The sequence below is a fragment of the Dermacentor andersoni genome, chromosome 1 (assembly GCF_023375885.2).
Source record: "Dermacentor andersoni chromosome 1, qqDerAnde1_hic_scaffold, whole genome shotgun sequence".
Classification (NCBI taxonomy): domain Eukaryota; kingdom Metazoa; phylum Arthropoda; class Arachnida; order Ixodida; family Ixodidae; genus Dermacentor; species Dermacentor andersoni.
The window spans coordinates 147,956,084-147,976,915 of record NC_092814.1 but is presented as its reverse complement, the minus strand read 5'-3'; the positions used below and the strand labels follow the sequence as shown (position 1 = coordinate 147,976,915).

Genomic DNA, 20,832 nt, shown 5'->3' with positions numbered 1-20,832 from the left:
CGTTCAACATTAACATTACTTTAACATTCAGTTCTTGCAAGATATTTGGTTCGTTTCGATATTCTAAAATACCGCATAGTTCCTTTTCGAATAAGAATAGTTAGCGTGTATTATTCGACTCATATTCGAAACTTGGAATATTCGTCCACTCCTAATTACTATACTTCTCGTTCGGCTGGACTCACCATTTATTTTCTCGTTGGTTTATCTGAGGCAGCTACACAGTAAAAACGTGCCGCATGGCTAAAAGCTGTGCGATTATTTAGAGATATTTATCAAACTTGCTACACGCAAACTCTTATGTGCATCTTCTTTTTACAACCCTATATCGTTATTTTTACTGTAGTGGAACGCCAGCTTTTTAACTGTATGTGTACTTGTGCGTGCGTACGCATGCGTTGTGTGCACAGGCGTTAACTCGTGCAACTTCAACTTCAGTCGGTCTTGGGCGTCTTCTAACAGCAACAAAACATTTATATGCACTCACTGCAGCAAGATTTACGCTTAGGTCCTTGTATAGCGTTACACAACAGCTGAAATATGATACTTATCGCATTCAGAGCAAATATATATCTACGTGCACCAAAATGGAAACAATGCCAGCAAGCAGCAAACCGACCTTATAAGTCCGTGTCTAAGGCGGCTGTAGCCTAAACTGATGTTTATAGTGCTATAAGTGCTACTGTGATGTGCGGTAATAGTATGCAGTGATAGTGACCGACTGTAACTGTGTATCTGTGCTCCCTTTCTTTCTCCCGCTCTACTTTGCTGGCACTTTGCCTCCCCCTTCCCTCTCTCCCCAGCGTAGGGCAGCAAACCCGATCTTCCCCTCTGATTCCCTTCCCTGAATTTACCGTTTCTTCTGTCTCTCTCCCCCTGAGTCTATATCTCACTCAAGGCTGACAACGCGGTTTCGTGGAATTTGTTATGACGGCTACACTAAGTTCGCATGAGTTGCACTTGCAATATACTGGTCAGTTTAGAGTCGTGCAATGTGTGCAATTTGGCTAGCTCAGTTTTCTGTGACGGACATTATACAAAACTGCTACATCAGTTTCCCTCTTCTCGTGTTTTTCTTTCTTGTTTTTTTTTTCTTTGTTTTTCCATGGTGATGTAATTACAAACAGGACATTCTTTTTCTTTGTTCTCCTAACGGGTGACCTTTGTCAATTTTGGTAAATTTTTCGATCGCTTCAAGCAATATGAGTCACAATTAGCAAGGAACAAAAGAAAGCTAGCTCAATGAATATCACTGAGGTGGCATCGTTTGCTTGAATAGAGAAATCACAGTTGGTGCTTGTATAAAGTTCCGCCGGTCAATGTTCACAACAAAGAAGATAACAGTGAAGGCGTTGGCCTGTACAAAAAAAAGAAAAGCAAGTATTCTAGAAGATTGGTAATTGGGGCGTGTTTTCAGAAAAATAAATAGAAAAGAAAAAAATTTCTTAAGAGTATTTTTTTGCTTGCCCGGCGGTCGGGAGCCACCACTCGTGATTCCTATCGGCGTGACAACGAGACAATGGCCGCAAACAGGCACTCACGCAAGAGAAAGTTTTGTGACAACAGGTATTGCATGCGGAAGATTTATCCGCGACCGAATAAAGGCGTTCAGTCTAATACATGCACTACCGAAAATACGTACACATGCGAAAACCGGGACTTACATACAGAAACACAAACAAAGTTGTTCTCGTCAACCGCGGTGTCGGGCATATGATTAGTAAAGGGGAAATCCCCCCCAATTGAAACGAGCACTTCCGAACGAAAAGCTTTGTTAATGTGGCACCAGAATTTTACAAACGTATGTGAGTAAACCCGTTCCTTTATTGAGAAGTCTCTGGGCTTCCGATTTCGCGTTCACACTAGCTTCCTCCGGTATTTAAAGGAACGAGATCTTTTTAGCTGTTTTAGTAAGTTACCCTTCCACAATACCAAAACATCCACTCTTATCGTGAGAGCATGCCTGGTAAGCCAGAAAAAAACAAGAACAAAAGACGGGTACGTAGCACCGCTACCTTCAAGTTCCTGCATCAGCTCGCCGTGACGATTGTTACGGTTGGCGTCTGGCACCACGTGCAGAAAGGAATTTCACCCGTCCTTCTCTCAGCAAGTCTCGTCGAAATGAGGCGTGACTTCTCCTGCCACGGTTGGCGTCCCGCACCTCGCGCAGAAAGGACTTTCTCTCACCCGACCTTCTTCGTCGAAATGAAGCGTGACTTTCTAAATTCGCCATGACCATTTCGAGTGTCTGCCGGTCTGGCGGAAGCCCCGCAGTGTTTACAGGCCTCTTTTCTGTGTGTGTGCGCGACTTTAGAGGGACCCTTTCCTCGAACGGTCAAACTCTACAGGAGAACTTCCACGAACCAGCAACGCGCAAAGGAGACGGACAAGCGTCTACAATTCCAGGAGGCGGGACGCCCTCCGCCTTGCAGCAGACTCGGTATAACCAGAGGACGAGGGGCCCTCTCTCTTTGCCGGTCACGTGACGTCGACGGAAGCAAGATCCCTCCCACGATTGTAGAGAGCCTATTTAAGGAGCTCCGAAATGTACTTTTGATCACTTCATTCTCTTCTCATCATCTTTCATCAACGTTTGAATAAACCGTGCAAGTTTCGCACTAGAAATCGTCTCGCCCTTGCTTGGTCGCCATGGTCTACCGGATGCCTGCAGCCCGCGGACAACGCCACGCTACCCAATAGTAACGTCGGTCGAGCTTCGATAGGCAGGCGTCGCTATAACTCGGCAGCAGTATGATACGCTACCCTGGAGTACGCAACACGATATACAGGGTGTCTTAGCTAATTTTAGCTTGAGTTTAAAAATATGCGAGTGCCACGTAGCTGCACAAAACCAAGGCAATGTTGTTTGCCGTCGCTTGGAGACACTCAAATTATTTTTTGCATTCCGCCTACTTAGATAGTTAGTCCTAATTAATTAATCAACTTCTCAAATATTATAGTTAGATAGAAAGTGTCACTGAGAAATTGTAGAGCGACATGAAAGACTCCCGATACAGCTTTCTCTCACTCGATACGTGCTACATAAAAGTGTTTTTATGAGCGTGAAAGAAGCCCGCTAATGCATGCAGAGGGCCTCAAGCGGCCACTCGTGCGACAATTTTGCGTGCATTTGCGACGAAGCCTCGCCGATGAAGCCGCCCGGTCCGCCCATCTGGAAGCCCGACCATTTCCAATCCCCTTATCCAGACCGAAGCTGCAAGAAAGCTTCATATCATGGCTAAAGCCATGACACACAAATACTGTTCTTCTCACAACCTCCCGAAGTGTCATCTTCATAGGCTTGATCCATCCATGAAGCTACAAGTGCCATCAAAAGTTTCTCGCTCTGAGGCGACCGTATTGTGCCGCCTCTGTCTCGGAGTGCCATTTACGAAAGCCTACTTGTTCCGCATTAGAATGGTGGATACGCCCATGTACGACTCTTGTGGAACTACAGAAACGATTGAACGCATCCTATATCTCTGTCCCCAGTACGACGTCAAGCGTGAAGCTCTCCGTACAGCATTCAACCAGCTGGGCTCTAGACTATTTTCGGAAATGAAGATCCTTGGACCATGGCCGTACGCGTTGTTGCAAATGGGTCGCAAGCCCCAAGGGTAGCGTTGGCCTGGCGGCCTGGGGCACAACTGGAAGCATCCGAAGGTCCTGGCAAAGCATGAGTCGACTGCTAACAGAACAACTTGTTTATTCTAGCATCGCAAAAGAGCGGCCGGTCATGTCGACCGAAGTGGAGAGACGGGAGAGCACGTTACTCGACGGAAGAAATCGGAGCCTTCCTCGGCGTCCGTGGGCTGCTGATTTTATACTCTCGGAGTCGAGGGCAAGAAGGAACGGCTTGCCAATACTTCGTTTTACGACCTTTCAATGGGCAGAATCATAAGAGCTGCTTTTGTACACACGGTGGATAGGCCCAGCACACACGTTCCTCACCAATCTTGACAACTATGTCCAAAAACTGAAGGGCATTCTGCTTCGGTGAAACGAAGTATTATGAACCTATACCTGGTATCAGCACTGGAGAAATCGTGCGAACAAGAAATGCAAACCAGCTTTAATAGTCAACTAGAAAGATTTTTAGCTTCTGGTTACCCTCAGTCGGTCAGGACGGCTGTTGCCGAGACCCTCCTGAAAAAAGTGAAGAAGCGCACGACGAGCCTGAAGACGAGGGAAGAAGAAAGAAGCTTGCGACCGGAAGTGGTACCCTACCTACTCAAAATTTCGCACAACCTGAAGAAGGTTGTGGGCCGGTTTGGCGTACCGCTCGTTCTTTCCGCTCCCGAAAAGCTTTCCAAGCTATGCCCTCGTATCTCCGGCAAGGGATCCACAAAAGGTGGATGTGGAAAAAAGCATGCCAGGCCATATGTGCGGTGCCAATCAGCAGTGGTATACGAGATACCGCTGTCCTGCGGGAAAGCCTATGTAGGCCAAACTGGCAGATGCCTGAACGATTGGCTGAGGGAGCACCAACGAAATTTAGAAAACAGCGAAAACGTGCACGCGCTTAGTACAGCACTGCTGTTCCTGCTAGAAGGGTTCACCGCACTTTGAGAGTGCGAAGATATTAGGTAGGGGCAAACACAAGACCACACGAGAGCTACTGCAAGCCTTATTTATAAAGAGAAAGGGCAGTGATTGCATTAGTGATACGTCAATTGCGTTATATAGTTCGGAATGTGATCTTTTCTCAGCAACAATATAAGATGTACTCCGTGGGGTGTTGAAGTGGCACGCGTTCTTTATCTCCGAACGCGCATGCGCGAAGCAGCCTTTATATTCAACTTCTTTTCATGAAATAAAATCAGTTGCGAGTGAAGCGATTGTCCGTGTCTGACAATGTTCCTTTCTTTAGTGTGTTTTTTGGCGCGGCTGTTATGCCTGTATTAAGTGACCAACTCGCCCAAGAAATCGTTTTACTGACGAGTGTATCGAGACGCTACGTTGCCCCTACACAGTGAGGATCAAAGGTTTTATATACTTTTTGTTTATCTTATAAAAATATCTTAATCACCTACACATATTAGTGAGCCCTGATAATGATTTTCCGTGTTCTTAATGCTTGTTCTAAGCGATCACCGCGAGTGTTAACAGAAAGGTTCGTAATGATTTGTACAGAGTGTAAACCGCAGTTTTTGTCTGCGTTCATGATCGCTCGAGTTCGCTGATGCGATGGGTCTCTCGAAAACAAGTGTGCGCTGATTGCAGTGCACTTGCAGGTAGGTCGCGCTATCTTTCGAGTGTGCCATATCGTAGGGCAGTTAAGTTCACCGGTGGCAGTCTGATCTATACAGCCCGCCTATCTTCCCAACCGCTCTTACTTTTTTTTTTTGCCCAGTGGCTAGATAATTATGGTCGCCTAGTAGACACTCGTCATAGTTGAGGGGGTTGGCTCACCGAAGCAGGATAAACGACTTGAAGCAAGAATAAACAATCTGGGGACCGGTATTCGTCACAATAGACTGTATAGATACGTGGGGTGCACCACTGACCTTGGCGCGAAAAGAGGTTGATCGAGTGTCGGCAACGGATGGACGTTTTCAGTGGCTGAAGACCGGCAATTTGCGGCCCATTATACAGCCCCACTCGCCCCTCTTCGCGAGGAAAGAACACGCATCGGGAAGCCTCGTGTCGAGATTGCGCGCTGAGAACGCGGTCGCTTCCTTCCCTGCGAAAACGTTGAGCCCGACAGCGCGGCGAGACTCGTGCAAGCTGCCGAGAAACATGGACGCATGCGACGCACCGATTATCGAAGACCGGGTAGTGAGGTCATCTGTACCACATCAGCCGGTGCCGGACGCCGATTACGCGACCTACTTGAGGTCTGTCTGGGGCAAATTCAAAGATCGCACAGCGTTGGTAAGTGACTCGATTGGAATAAATCTTCACGCGTGAAGGTGCGCAACAGCGCCAACGACAAGATAAGAGAGACGGTGCACACACTGACGCTGCCTTGATTCTTTGTCTCTCTTTCGCGTCGTCGGCGCTGTTCGACACGTTGGCCGCCCAACTTCGCCATTCCCATTATTTATGGTTTTATGCTCAACAAAGAACGGAGCGAAACTTGCGTGGAACGTGCCCGTAATGTTGTTTAGTGCATGTTGCAATGGCTTTTCACTTCTAATTCGGTGTTGGTGTGTTCTTTTCAAGTTATGTTGAACAATTTGGGTAGACAAGCATGCGGTACCAGTGTGGAACATTGGGCAGTCAGTGAGCGCCCTACAAGCACTTGCTAGCCGCAGATTAACTCGCTTTCAATGTTAAGTTCAAGATGTACTCGTTTCTTGAAGCCGGCTCTGACGTTTGTGTTCGTCGTTCCGGAGCACTTGTATTAGAGGTATGGAAGTGTGCCCTCTGGGCTCCTGGCCGAGGCATTTCTTGAAAACCGGTAAAAAGAACACCTAGTCATATATGAGACGGTGTGGTAGCTGTAGTTCCGGCACCCCCGATATATTACATGAAGGTGAGCTATTGAGCCAGTACGAACGAAAGCTGCATTACTTAGTATGTTCTTCAGGTCTGTGTTCCTTCCCGGAAAATCGTTCGTGTTCCAAGCCTGCAGCGTTCACTACGCCGCCATGAAAAGCATTGCATAACAAAGTTGGGTGTGCGTCCTGTCGCACAAACACGATTTTTTCATTCTTTCATTCAGCACACGTCTCGATACTGAAATCACCTGCTCGCTAACATTGCTTCTATCACGGTTTATCCCTTATTCAGACAATCTTTCTTCGTCTTTTACATTCCAATTGTTGTATCACATTACAGTGTGTTTCTTTTTGTGCCGTATTACGCATGTTTTATTTTTTGTCTTTGATTTGTTTATTGTTCATGACTGTCTGAATTTCCTTTTTGTTCTATTTTGCCCTTTGATAAGTTTTTTGTATGGGTTATCTTGCTCTCACTCGTATTTCCATTGTATATCTTGCCACATTTTTGTCATTGTTGAATAATCTGCAACCCACTCCCCTCTACACTACTTTAGCGTTTGAGGTTATATGGAGTAAATAAATTAATGAATTGAGGTCTCAGTTAAAGGCCTAACTACGACGTAAGTTATTGCAATCCGTCTATGCGTCCAAAGGGTCGGGTCCAGATTGAATTTCAGCAAGTGTAACGAAATGCCGTTTTGTTGCAGTTGCTAATTGTTTATATGAAATTTATAATAAGTCACTTGTAAATGGCACTATACCTGAGTTTGAATTCACAAAACGTTTTGTTCCTCAGAACAATTTGCCATTGACTATATCCTCTTAGGATAACAATATGTCTCACATCCCGATTGACTAGAATCTGCCTTTACAAACGCTTTCAAGTAGGAGTTATCAAATATTCGAAGTTTCGAATACAAAGGCAGAACGACTCACTAACTATTCGTATTAGTATTTCAAAAGGAGTAATTGTATATTTTCGAATATTCGAAACTAACCAAATATTTCGCAACAGTCTCAATGGCTGTGGTGTTAGGCTGCTGAGCACGAGGTCGCGGGATCGAATCCCGGCCACGGCAGCCGCATTTCGATGGGGACGAAATGCGAAAACACCTGTGTACTTAGATCTAGGTGCACGTTAAAGAACCTCAGATGGTCAGAATTTCCGGAGTCTTCCACTACGGCGTGCCTCATAATCAGAAAGTGGTTTTGGCACTTAAAACCCCATAATTTATTTCCCAAGAACCTAATACGTTAGTCTGGTTACTGTTTTCCTTCTGCTAAACAAAGTATCGCAAATTATCACAAGGGAGACAACGACAAAAAGATGGAGCGCTTAAGCTTTGCCTTTAAGAGGAAGCTTTAGCTCGGGTGCTCCTATCTAAATACATGGAAAAGGAGAATTCATTTTACAGCGAAGCTGTATACCTCTACCGTCCAAGGAAATTTTCGTGTAATTGGCGTGTTAAACAAAAAACTCCCCATACGTGAGTTGATCCGGAAGATAGTGCAATACCGGCCCGATCCGCGGCGGAGGTGAAGCAGGCATTAAGCACTCCCCATACGTGGGTCGATCCGCAAGATAGTGCAATACCGGCCCGACCCGCGGCGGAGGTGAAGCAGGCGTTAAGCGCTCCCCATACGTGAGTCGACCCGGAAGATAGTGCAATACCGGCCCGATCCGCGGCGGAGGTGAAGCAGGCGTTAAGCGCTCCCCATACGTGGGCCAATCTCAAAGATAGTGCAATACCGGCCCGACCCGCGGCGGAGGTGAAGCAAGGGTTAATCACTCCCTATGCGTGGGCCGATCCGAAAGATAGTGCAATGCCGCGCCGACCGGCGGCGGAGGTGAAGCAGGCGTTAAGCACTCTCCATACGTGGGTCGATCCGGAAGATAATGCAATACCGGCCCGACCCGCTGTGGAGGTTAAGCAGGCGTGAAGCACTTCACATACGTGGGCCGATCCCGAAGGTAGCACAATGCCGGGCCGACTCGCGGGGGAGGTGAAGCAGGCGTTAAGCACTCCCCATGCGTGGGCCGATCTCAAAGATAGCGCAATACCGGCCCGACCCACGGCGAAGGTGAAGCAGGCGTTAAGCACTCCCCATACGTGGGTCGATCCGGAAGATTGTGCAATGCCGGGCAGACCCGCGGCGGTGGTGAAGCAGGCGTTAAGCGCTCCCCATACGTGGGCCGATATCAAAGATAGTGCAATACCGGCCCGACCCGCGGGTGAGGTGAAGCAAGCGTTAATTACTCCCTATGCCTGGGCCGATCTCAAAGATAGTGCAATACCGGCCCGACCCGCGGCGGAAGTGCAGTTCGCCATTAAAGGGCCCACATTACACAGCTTCGCTGGTCATCCTTCTTCACAGAGTGGAAGGGCACTGAGTTTTTTTCTCGGCAACTACTGCACCAAATTTGGCGAGGTTTGTTGCATTTAAAAGCCTAAAGTCTAGTGACTGCTGGTCTCGAATTTTTGATTTAGATGGTCAACTTTTTATCAAAAATTGGCAAACATCGAAAATTTTCAGAAAACGAAACTATCATGTTTACAACTCTGTAATTTAGTAATGAAAAATCATACCACAATTCTGTGAATTGCATATACTAGTACATTTAAAGCGGAAAAAAATGATATGTTACACATGAATCTCAGAAATTTATTTATATGGAAATACAGCTTTTGCAGAACCCTTGTACACAACGTAACAAATTCACGTAAGATATAAAATGACAAATCAAATTTGTCCACTTGCAATAATCTAACCGATGCCGTTTACACGACCGCGATATCTGTTTTTGATGCAGAGCTACTAATTTGTAAACTTCGTGCTTCTATTTCTTTTTTCAACCTTTCGAAGTTTGAAAATTCTTGTAACTAAATTTAGGCCCTTAATCGAAATTCCGCTTCCGACAGTCGCTAGAATTTAACCTTCTCTTTCAAATGCAGCTAATTTCATTAAAATTGGTCTAGGGGTTATCGCAGAAAAACGTTGTTGCGTTTTACATGTATTTAAATAGGCCGCGTCGGAGTTGGGCCCGAGCTAAAGCATCCTCTTAAGAGTGGAACGCCGATAGCATTCAAAGATCCCTGACTGCTTCTCACGCTTCCCGGCAACTGTAGCGTAGGTAACCGTAATGTTTACCGGGAAACGATGGCCGCGAAGGCTATGCATGAAGGCGGGCTTTCTGATAGAAACGCCATCTGTTGCGTGGGCAGCAATGCGGCAGAGGCGAGCACCTTCTGGAGGTACTGCAAGGAACCGGGCGCGCCGCTCCGTGGCCTTCAAGATGCTCACGCGCCGGCGCGCTCACGTGGCGGACGCCGTGGCCGGTCTATGCATGGTAGAAACGCTGGAAAAGGGGTTTCTTTGAGTTCTCGTGTAACAGAATTATGTTTTCTCATATAGTCAAATTACAATCCGACGGTATCATTTCTGTAGGTTCTGTGCAAGTCGTAGTTTACGATTTTTGTACGTATATTTGCTTGAGAAATTCAATTAGTTCAGTAACTTCCTTGCGCCACATGGAGGGCCTTGGTATGGGTAGTCCGAAAAATCATTTTGCCAAAACGACGTCCGACGCCAGATTTTCTGCGACACGAAGCTCCTAACGCTATCGCGTTAAAAATTTTAGGAGTAATGCAGAAGCAAAATGGGTAATACAAGACTTGTTTTTGGTTTGACGGCAGAAGCCTACATGACAGCCTGTCATTCTTGCTTATAGTCTGGCTTTTATTGTTTTTGACTGTCTAGTCACGTAGAAGTTTTATGTTTTGCGGTACACTCTGTGATGTTTTCCTCGCAACGGGTCCCTTTCAGATGTGTCTGCGGTACAAATCTTCCAGCTGCACTTTTTTGTGTTTTCTCCCCACAACTTCTGATCTTTTTCCTGCGACCATTTCTTCAGCGTTTTTGGAAAGCGATTGTCACACAGCAGGCACCCTTCTTTCTTGGAAAGGTAGCTTGTAATCAAGCTGTGAAGTTGTTGGCAGGTTAATCGTGCGTTCTTTTAAAATGGTAATTGTTGTGCTTGTGTTTAAAACTAATCCTTTGAACCTTTGAACCAAGTAGTCCAAGTATTAGCGTTTTTACGAGTCAGCACAGGCGCGGTACCAGATTATTCCGAAATAAATATTCTTGCTGTAAATATATGCACCTTCCTTTGACTATATGCACATTCCTTTGACTATATGCACCTTCCTTTGACACGATGCTCAACCCATACTAGTCGTATTCCGTTCATATTCGAACGAGTTTATGTTCGTCCACCTCTAGTTTTAACGTAAAAACCTCTTTTTTTAATAATTACGGACTCTGAAGAGTGCATATTAACTAAGGGAGTGGCGGTCTTCAGAGGAGGTTCTAAACATGCTCACATCCAATTTATTAAACGCCTACTTCACTTACGCCTACGTGACGTAACGTGCTCGAACATGTGTATTCTGCGCAAACAGAACAGCTTTGTGCAATGGGATTTCTTTTGCGGCACACCTGCGTGGATTTGAGATTTAGGTTTTCTTGGCACTACGCAACTGCCTGAATTTTACCACGACGTCGTTTTTGAGAACTCAATATGATTGCTCACTTTATTTCCGGAAAGCGTATGATACGGCATCTCATTCAGTATCGTTGCGTAAACTATGTATATTTAACGTAAGCGCGAACGCTGCGGAGGTCAGTTTAATTCATCCCGCGACCTCGTGCTTTGCAGGGCTACGACCTAGCCACTTATCCACCACGGCTAGTTGGCTGGTGTATTATACATCAATTTTATCCGCTTTGGATGTATTATTTGGTGCAGTTTATTTAATTGCGATAACAATTTTTACTGCTGAGTTATAGAGTTGTAAACTTCGTGCGAAATGTGTTCCAGTATTTTTTTCTATTTTAATTTTAATCTTGCGATTTTCAAGAATAACGAAAAATGACGGCCTGCGCCAAAAATTTGCTTCCCACAGCCATTAAACCGTTTGCGGTCGCCTGTCGTCTAGCTTAAGTCTGTCAAAATGGGCTCGATTGGTCTGGCTCGCTAGGCTAACTGTTTGGTGTGGAATCGCCTTTGCAGTCGCATAGACGAGTTCTTACTTTTGTTGATCTCTTCGCGATAAAAACACATGCGACAGTCGCATTTCGTTGCCTATATGAACTCGCACCATGAGTTAGGTGCAGATGAGAACGCGCTCGCCGGCGGTGCTTCGGCAACGGGCAAGCGGCAATGCGAAAGTGCTGGTGTCTAGAGTACGCATTCGGACTATTTGAGCGCGTTCCGGCTGTGTGAATGCACGTGAAAATGACTTTCACCTGCGGCGCCTGCGTAAAGTAAGCTCAGTCCGCGGATCAGGCCAGAATTTCTCCCGCATGTGAATCCAGATTTATTTGAAGTTGGCGGCATTCTGAGCGAACTGCTGGGAAGCTCGCGTCATACCGCTGCCGTAATGGTCTAGGCCGTAGCCGTGGTCCATAAACATTGTCGCCGCACGGACAAGCCAGCGTACGCGGAGTCGCACGCAAGCTGTGTATATTGATAGCACCGTAGGGTGCCTGGAATTCACAGTTCTCTCGAGCCAACTAGCGCTTTTGAGACTATTGGCGTGTGATTCACGTGCTATAGCAAACCCAATAGAGGCTATGTGTGCGCTCACCAGTTTCCATTGTGTAGGCTACAGACGCACCACTGGAATGCGCGAATGATTGTTAACCTTACATCTGTCCTCTGCGTGCGTCACATCGCATTTCAACAAGTTGCTATTGAAAGCGCGAGCGCGCCAATCTGCCCCATACTGAACTGCCCTTAGGATCGGCACCAAGTCTCCACGGAAGAGGCTGTAGTGTTTCTACGTCGGAGTAGCAAAAATCTAAGCCGCTATGCCATCGCGGTCGCCGTCACACTTTCTTTGTCGCCTTGCTGCTGTCATAAAGCACACGTTAGTGTCACACGCACAATTTATCGCCCTACACAAGTACGTCTGTACATCCGCTAACGCTTCGCAGAGCTTCAAACGGTCTTATAGCCAACCACCTGCACAATACTTGACGTAACATCGATTGCCACAGTGCGCCGGATCTACATAACTCTTTTTTTTCTCTTTGTGAGTGTTAAATAGATTCGTTGTATGACGACTTGCCTTGAGTGTACGTACGCGCCGGTTGGCTTTACGTATATGTATCCACTGGGTTTCTTCAAAATAACCTGTCAGTTGTTAGCCCCTGTCCTGTGTCCTTCTGTGTGCTTACGTCACTGTTACGCAGGAAGCAAAACACGAAGAGATAGGCGCATGCGTCGCCGAAGATAGCGTGCTTAGATTAATTCCTATCTTGCAATGGCACGGCAGTATAATCTTAACCATGGAGGAAAGAAACAAAATAGAAAAGACCCTGACGTCGCGTTTTTGAAGCCGGAAACGTAGACATGTTGGTTTGCCATCTTCCTTTGCGCTTCCAATCAGCTCGCCAGACCAGGCAGGCGCCAGCTTTGAACTTGCAGTGCTACGAGTCGTCGTGTGTGCGGCCGACGCGCGTCATAACAAAGCCTACGAAACTTCTGTTACAGTTTTACTTAAGCATCCGCTCCCCTGTCAAGGTAAATATACCTGGTAGCGAAGCTTTCATAGGAGCCCATACGTTCAAAACATGGCGGTTCATCGGCGGTTCATGGGGCTTAGCGCCATCTGTATGTGGAGGGAACACTTCCGGCAGGATAAAAAATAACGTGACGCCATATCCGATACAACCACCATAGTCCTCCATAAAGAAAGCAACAAAATCCCGATAAAGAAAGGCGTCAGGCAGGGAGATACGATCTCTCCAATGCTATTCACAGCGTGTTTACAGGAGGTATTCAGAGACCTGGAATAGGAAGAATTGGGGATAAGAGTTAATGGAGAATACCTTAGTAACTTGTGATTCGCTGATGATATTGCCTTGCTTAGTAACTCAGGGGACCAATTGCAATGCATGCTCACTGACCTGGAGAGGCAAAGCAGAAGGGTGGGTCTGAAAATTAATCTGCAGAAAACTAAAGTAATGTTTAACAGTCTCGGAAGAGAACAGCCGTTGACGATAGGTAACGAGGCACTGGAAGTGGTAAGGGAATACATCTACTTAGGGCAGGTAGTGACCACGGATCCGGATCATGAGACTTAAATAACCAGAAAAATAAGAATGGGCTGGGGTGCGTTTGGCAGGGATTCTCAGATCATGAACAGCAGGTTGCCATTATCCCTCTAGAGAAAAGTGTATAACAGCTGTGTCTTACCAGTACTCACGTACGGGGCAGAAACCTGGAGGCTTACGAAAAGGGCTCTACTTAAACTGAAGACGACGCAACGAGCTATGGAAAGAAGAATGATGGGTGTAACATTAGGGGATAAGAAAAGAGCAGATTGGGTGAGGGAACAAACGCGAGTTTATGACATCTTAGTTGAAATCAAGACAAAGAAATGGGCATGGGTAGGACATGTAATGAGGAGGGAAGATAACCGATGGCCATTAAGGGTTACGGACTGGACTCCAAGGGAAGGAAAGCGTAGCAGGGGGCGGCCGAAAGTTAGGTGGGCGGATGAGATTAAGAAGTCTGCAGGGACAACATGGCCACAATCAGTACATGACCGGGGTAGTAGAGAAGTATGGGAGAGGCCTTTGCCCTGCAGTGGGCGTAACCAGGCTGCTGCTGCTGCTGCTGATGATGATGATGATATCCGTTAAAAACAGAAGTGACGCCATTTTGTTCTCAAAGGCGCGAAATTTGTTTTGTTGGCCTCCCTTTAGAGCTATATATTCAAATGCCCCGACTTGATGGGCGTTTAGAGCTTTCAGCGCGGAAAGCGATGCAGGGAAAAGGCCAGTTGTACGGTTGTCGAAATCGCACCCCTGCACAGAACATTCTTTCTTTGGAGGCCGACGAAAGCTTTAGGTGTAGAGTGCTGATCCTATCGTCGGACACCAAGCCCATCAGCCAGCGGAGTCGCACGAAAACAACTACGCAATTATCTGGCGGTCATCACTCACTACTTTTGACTGAACAGGTTAAGAAGCGATGAAGCTACCCGCGTCACCAAATTCAGACAAACTTCGACAAGCAAAAAAGCACAATGTATGAGGGGGGCGTATTTCAACAAGTGAACTTTACGATGAGGTGGAAGCTTGGGCGAGTTGGTGATTCAATATCGACATGTTTGCACAGCGCAAACATGTCGATATTGTTGAAACATGTCGAAACTGCGTCATAATTTCCAAACACCGAGAGCAGCTTACGCGTGAAATCATAGAGGCTGACAAGATACAGCGGCTGGGCGACCTTTGCATCAGCATGCTGTCTAATGCCCTCACAAAAAACGAAATTAAGTATCTGGCTGCGATGCAATAGGGGTTCACGTGACTTAAGAGGAAGCTTTAGCTCGGGCCCGATTCCGTCGCGGCCTATTCAAATACATGTAAAACGCAAAAACGTTTTTCTGAATTAACCCCTGGACCGATTTGAATGAAATGTGTGGCATTTGAGAAAGAAAGTTAAATTCTAGTGACTGTTGGTAGCGGAATTTTAATTTAGGTCCTGAATGTTCTTTAAAAGATTTTCAAAAATTTGAATGTTTGAAAGAAATAGAAGCACGAAGCTTACAGATTCATAGCTCTGCATAAAAAAATAGATATCGTGGTTCTGTAAACGGCATCCATTAGATCATTCAAAGTGGGCAAATTCCATATGTCATTTTACATCTTACGTGAATTTGTTACGTTGTTTACAGGGGTTCTGCAAAAGCTGTATTTCCATATTACTAATTTCTTTATATTAACGTGTAACATATGCATTTTGTCCGCTTTAGATGTACTTTTACATGGAATTCACGGAATTGTATTATCAACTTTCATTGCTGAGTTACGGTGTTGTAAACTTGATAGTATCGTTTTCTGAAAATTTTCAATCTTTGCCAATTTTTTATAGAAACTTGACGACCTAAATGAAAAATCCGAAACAACAGTCACTAGATGTTAAGTTTTTCTTTTAAATAAAACAAACCTCGTCAAATTTGGTGCAGTGGTTGCCGAGAAAAACGAATTCTCCTTTTAAATGTATTCAGACAGGAGCACCTGAGCTAAAGCTTCCTCTTGATGCAAAAGTAGTTTTTTTATTACTTTTGCTCATGTACATAGTTCTGGTGATTTAGCAAATAAAGATCAGCTGAAGTCAGCGCTTGTATTGTGTTCGTCCTTGAGTCCTCGTCTTTTGCGCTGTGCAAACATGTCGATATTGAACTTTACGAGCGCGCCTTTCTGCACATTTCAAGAGGTGCATTGCATTGCGAGTGATAGCGGCGTCAACGCCCCCTGTAACGCCCCCTGTAACGATGGGCGCTGAAAAGAAATGTATTTATTAATAATAATAAAATTAAATGAACTTGTATTGTCTTAAATCGCCATGAATATATATAGTTTACCAGAAATTTTATTTTAGTTGAATGAATCTAACTGGTGTCTCGCTTGAATTAAAAAACGCTTTTTTTCTTTCCCAACGTTTGTTCCCTCCAACCACAGTCGCGCTTCAATCGCTGCTCCCATAACCACCCTTGCTGATGTCGGTTACAATTTGTACTTAACCGCTTTTCGTCCGAAGCTTCGCGACCTATTTGGATCGCCCTTGCTCCTGTGCTTTTCCGTGGCGCGTTCAAGACGACGACGAAAACCCGCGCCTTGATTACTTGAGTGTCTCTGTTGCTCACTGACACTCACACTCGTAGACCTTAAACACAACTTTCATGCTTACACACAACGCTCCAAAGTCAGCTTGCCTTGCGAACAGAACGTGCTGCGAGAAATACACGGGCAGAAAAAAACTTATCTCACTTTTCAGAGGTCGAAAGCAGCCGCGAGCGCTTCAGGAACGCGGTTGCTATGGCAATGTTGACGGGCACCAGTCCCAGTGCTCCTTCGCGAAAAACAAGTGACTTCCGCCGCACTTTCTCCAACAGGTCCGTGCTGGCCGGGGCCTCTCCTACGCTTTCCTTCCTCCTTGATCTTAACGCATACTGCGAGTTTTACAACCGCCATAAATTTACGCGCCTTCGTGCTGCGCTCCTGAAGCCTAACGGATAAGAGCAGCTGGTCGCCTTCCTGTGCCAACATGCGTGGCTGGGGCGACGTTGCTTATATCCTTTTTTGTTCTTGCGTAACCAAAATATGTTTTTCGGTTTTTCACTTTTTTCAATGGGTGTGCGGATATTCGTAATTTTTGAATACGAGTCAAATAGGCCTTGCTATTTTATGAGCATTCAATTCGCTATCCCAAATTGTCGATTATTCGTTTCTCTTCGTATGGGAGAGATCACAACACTTATTGAAGTCTCGAGGGAGAGATATCGATGCAAGTGAGCACTCTATATCTATGTGGAGCATTGAGATACCACACTTCTCCCCTTCAACGAACACAACGCCGTACGCGCATCTGGTCGCCTTGTTTTATCACACTCATTGTCAGGTTGCGACAAGCAATAAATAAGGCAATTTTTAACGAAATTGACTATACACAAGCTGTCTCTTTCAATTTGTGTACAAGTGAGAAAATATTCAAATATTTATACCGGGTGTTTCAGCGAACAGTTCCAAAAGTTTTGATGGTTGCCTATCGCAGATACCACAATTCTAGCTCGTGAGCTAGTCTACTGAAAGAGGCGGACATTGCTTGCACAAGAAATTGGAATGAATAATCGACAAAACTGACCAAAATTAACTAATTAAGTTTTAAGCTAATTACCTTATGATCCATATTGCAAAATACAAATTCTAGCCGCAGAGTTCGCAAGACGGATCCAGTTGGAACGAATTCTCAGGATGAGACCAGTTTCGAGACAGTAATTCCCGAACTTTGCGGAGCAATTCATTGGCGTTCCAGTTACTTTCTTAACAAGACGTCGTTTTATGCTTTCAGACACATAAATAACTGGAACATTTCTTTCTTCGTTCTGCTGCATCCGACCTCTCTACCTGATCCCCCCGCTAAGTCCATGTAACACCTTCATAACGCACAACGGCGCCTATGCGCAAACTTTCAAAAGTGGCACCATTCAACAGTTTTGAAGCACTGAAGGTGACTCTCTGGCGCGGTGTATTTATAGCGCTCTCAGCTTTGAGATAGTTTCGATATGACGTAAGATACTTCCTGTTCTTTTCATTGGCGCAATAAAGAAGTAAGGAAACAATGAATTATGCTCATCAGCTCTCCCTTACCGCGGAACTTTGACTTCCACCTTGATAGGACAAACGGCCGCCAGCAACTATCGTATCCGCTTGAAACAGGGAAGAGAAAATAAGAGAGAAACGACAAGTTTTCGGCTTATGCCTCTCGTGGTAGCGGCTTCGACTATCGAGAGTGTGGCTCCCGACATGGGGATCTCGGATGAACAGGGATACTGAACTCGCTTGATGAAGCGCCCGTCGCTGCAATTCTAGGGATTCTGCCGCCAAATAATTCTCGGATCTTTGTTAAAAAATAGACTGGTGGGGTACAGTTTCTGTGGTTTGAGCCGATCTTGTCTACTTGCGTGTTGGAGCAATACTGCCAGACATAGTTTCCTTTATGCTTTTTTTTTTTCGGCTGGATGCTGCGATACAGATATTTCAAGGAATGCGGCGAAGTTGTCTATACCTTGACTGTATAAGTTTACACATGGTAAGAGCTTGTTTTGTGCGGAGTGCATAGGCGTTCAGCTGCTGAACAAGGATGCACTTAGCACTACTTGCAAAGGGAAGAGAAACAAGACGTCTTTCTCTAGTTCCCTTCTTTCTCCGTGGTAACCTATGTCAGGAACTTAAGCCCTTGTATCGGGCTTTGCTTATTCTCACTGTATAGCTAACGTGCCTTAAATAGGCGCAGTACAGTTGGAATTCCGAGGGAATACGGGATATGCGAAATTCCGTTTAACACACACCTTGTTTAACATAAGAGGATGGCCGACCTCGGGTTAGTATGGTAATTAAGGTTTCAACATGCGGGCTGCTGACACCATTTCTGCTGCCATACCTCCCTCGCACCACCCAAGCTTCGAAAACGAATGTCTCAGGTTTCACAGTGCTACTAGCTGGAACATAGTCATCTTGGTTACGGGCAAGTTAGGTGTGTGAGAAATCCAGGAGTGCTATGCTGGATGCACCGAGTTTGGCGAAACTCGGGATCTTCACGAGCTCTGTCGACGCCCAAGATGAAAGAACTAATGGCACCAAAACAAAGCTTGTCCCTCGGCAGGCCTCCTGTTTCATTGGTTCATCTAGATTCACTCTGGGTGGTCATCATCCCTTAGGCGTTGCCTTACAGGTGGTCAACAAACTAGAGTAATTAACGCAGAAAGTTGGGCTAGTTGGTGTTGATGCATTTGCTGTGACATTGTTACTAGCGCGAACAAGACTACGGAAAAAAAGGGACAGGACAGAGCGCTACATTTCAACTGACTGTACTGTCCCACCTTTTTTCGCTAATCTTGTTCGCGCTAGTAACTATGTCACAGGAAAAACAAACTCGGGCTCACGTGATCATACCGTCGGTGCATGGCCGGTGCCTTCTTCCACTTGTTTGTCCTTCCACCGAGTGGATTACATGCACAAGCAAGTTATAAAATAAAGGCATTTAGTAAAATATTATTAGTCACTTTTATGTGCCTTACAGGCATTTTAAAGCTTACGAGATGTACACTGAATGTTTATTAGACTAATTTGTCATTTAATACGTGTTGCGTTATACCACGAGAACGCTCCCCCTCCTCTTTCCTATGGATTGGATTGGCGCGGCTCGCTACGTGCTTGCGCTCGCATTTCTGAGCCAGATTGATGTGCGTCTGCTTTTCGCAGTGGGCTTTCAACAGATCACTCATTGCTCGCGCAAAAGTAAGGCTGCAAGACGAAATGAGCATCCGCTAGCGCAGAAGTGGCCACGCGCTTACCGTGTAAGCCCGCTGGAATGCAGGAAAACACTCATTCAAGCAAAGGGTCAGGAGTGAGTGAGTGAGTGAATAAGATTTTATTTGGTCCAGCAAAACGCGATAAAATGCGCACCCGGCTAATCCCACGACGGGACTGACAGATTTAGTCTGCCGGCCCGATCGCGGGCGCGCTGGACGGCCAGGATTTGGTCCTCAAAGACGGGACTTCGCAGGAGCGCGTCCCACTCTTCCTTGGTGAACTTCGGGCCCAGCAACCCGCACTCCCAGAGCATATGAGGCAAAGTAGCGACCTCACTACAGGCCACGCAAGAACAATTTGGGTAAATCTCGGTATATATGCCGCCGGATTTGGGTAGGAGTTCGTTTGCAGGAGTCTGAGTGTGACCGCCTGCGGCCTGCTTAGCTTGGAATGAGGGGCGGGAAATACTTCTCTCTAAGTGAAAGAATTTCGTAAGTTCATTGTGCGTTATAGGAGTGTCTCTGTGTCCGGGGAGAGAGTCGCCAGATCCGAGGGTAGCGCGGTCGGTAAAGCCAAGCGCAGCCTCGTGGGCAGACTCGTTGACGTACAGAGGAACCCCCTCAATCGCCCCGACGTGGGCAGGGAACCAAAGGATGGAGTGTATGAAGGTGTCGCCGTGTTTTGCGCCTTTCAGAATTTGAATTGCCTGCCGGGCTACCCAGCCTTTCTGGAATGCACTGACGGCCACTTTTGAATCGCTATACACCCTTTCTCTCCGACCGTCTGGCATGGCGAGTGCAATGGCACCTCGGGATTCGTCGTCCGGACGGAAGCACAGTTGATGACTTTGCCCCGCGCGTCCACGACGGAAACCGCAAAAGCCTTGCCGTCTCGGTAGGGTCAGGAAACTAGGCTTTATTTGCTTTTCCTTTATGACGCACCTTAGGTCGCGCCGAGCGATAGCTTCTCACAACCGCAGGAAAGAATCTTTATAGTCGGTAGCCCTGAGCGATCCATGGCTTCTAACAAACGCAAGAAAGGGTCTGTGCAGCGCGCGTGACCGTTTATTAATTGCCACCACATCCATGTCAGGCGGGACTCCAGTAGCGGCGCTGTGACCCTGTGCCCGCCGCTGACGAGGTGGCTAGTATACACTTTTTGACAAGAACTTTCTATTTTTTGTGTGTGAGTGCCCGCGAGGGGGTTCCCAAAGTTCAGGTTGGGGTTTAATGTCTCGCAATGCAGGTTGAGGCTCGCTCCATTACCACCCGCTAAATTTTGGAGACAGTTGTAATGCGGCCCATTCAACACTGTGAATAATGGTACCCCGTTGAACATTGGCTGCAATAATGAAGCCTAGCGTCGCCGCGCCTCGTCGGTCGACCTTGAAAAATCGCAGCTCCCCTCTGGTCGCGCACATCTGCAAAGACGCCGTAATTTGGGCGGCTCGGCGGTTCGTTGTCGCCTGTCATCAGGCAGCCGCGATTGTACTTTT

General features: G+C 46.4%; 1 protein-coding gene and 1 long non-coding RNA gene across 4 annotated transcripts in view; one reads left to right on the top strand and one right to left on the bottom strand.

Moving 5' to 3' along the window:
• LOC129380612 (uncharacterized) overlaps nt 1-16,396 on the bottom strand; it is a 75,060-nt gene extending 58,664 nt beyond the window's left edge. The window contains exon 1 of the long non-coding RNA XR_008608783.2: nt 16,293-16,396. This is a non-coding gene — a long non-coding RNA (uncharacterized lncRNA). The remainder of the gene's footprint in view (nt 1-16,292) is intronic.
• Nucleotides 5,050-20,832, top strand: part of LOC126544845 (uncharacterized) — a 52,976-nt gene continuing 37,193 nt past the window's right edge. For 2 of the 3 annotated variants that reach the window (XM_055062149.2, XM_050192356.3), the window contains exon 1: nt 5,050-5,874. In XM_055062149.2, coding sequence (XP_054918124.1) covers nt 5,748-5,874 — 127 coding nt within the window. In that variant the 5' untranslated portion in view covers nt 5,050-5,747. The remainder of the gene's footprint in view (nt 5,875-20,832) is intronic. The other variant, XM_055062150.2, reaches the window with a different exon arrangement.